The sequence below is a fragment of the Anoplophora glabripennis genome, unplaced genomic scaffold (genome assembly GCF_000390285.2).
Source record: "Anoplophora glabripennis isolate ALB-LARVAE unplaced genomic scaffold, Agla_2.0 scaffold1294, whole genome shotgun sequence".
NCBI classification, from domain to species: domain Eukaryota; kingdom Metazoa; phylum Arthropoda; class Insecta; order Coleoptera; family Cerambycidae; genus Anoplophora; species Anoplophora glabripennis.
Genome location: NW_019417393.1, coordinates 79,796 through 80,602, shown reverse-complemented (window position 1 = coordinate 80,602; position 807 = coordinate 79,796). Strand labels below are relative to the sequence as shown.

Genomic DNA, 807 nt, shown 5'->3' with positions numbered 1-807 from the left:
GCATAGTCACTTTTCGTCTGCTATTCAAAGAGTAAACATGTATGCGTGTAACATCTGCTCCAAGGGTTTTGCATATAAAAGCGGGCTTAGTCGCCACTCTAACAAGCATAAATCCACCACTTTCCCCTGCGACACATGTGGAAAGAAATTTACAAGACGGGATAACTTAATCTCGCACATGAAAAACAAACATCAGCAGAGTACTGATAACAGGAAGCTAACCGCACACAACATGAACAGTAATAGAAAATATATATACAGACCTTTCAATGATAATAATGACCAATTGTCAAACATGGATAATGATGATGAACAAACAGATTGTGAGAGTAGCGAAGATATGCTAGAAAGAGAGAGCGGAGTTGACCCAAATGAACTTGTAAATGATTTACGTTATTATATCGAAGAGTGTGGTTTGACTAAAGAACATCGTGTCTGTAGTGACATTATCAACAAGCTACATGATATGGGAATAATTCAGTAACTTGCCAATAATCTCCAGTAGTAGTTTTATTAGCTGTCGGCGTTATCGTCTCCCATCATTTTAACGTTAAGTTTTCAGGCATTGAGCTGTTACGCCATCAGAGGCGCCTGCGCAATCGTTGTCTTCAGACATTATCCTCGACGCGATAGCCTTTTCGTTGCCTTCAGGCATCGAGTTTTTTACATCTACTGCAGCTCGGCGTAGATCCTGGGAATTTTTTGCTGCGGATTGAGATAGGTTCAAGAGAATTGAAACGACTTCCAAAATGCTCAAGCCATTATTAGATAAACTTCTTGAAAAAATTCGCCAATTAAAATCCGAAA

The 807-nt window shown here is 39.3% G+C and overlaps 1 protein-coding gene across 1 annotated transcript; it reads left to right on the top strand.

The window, feature by feature from the left end:
- The first annotated feature begins 37 nt into the window (after positions 1–37).
- LOC111692315 (transcriptional regulator of yeast form adherence 4-like) lies at positions 38–484 on the top strand. Its single transcript, XM_023456247.1, has one exon. The coding sequence runs from the start codon at positions 38–40 to the stop codon at positions 482–484; it is 447 nt and encodes a 148-aa protein (XP_023312015.1).
- The last annotated feature ends 323 nt before the right edge of the window (positions 485–807 follow it).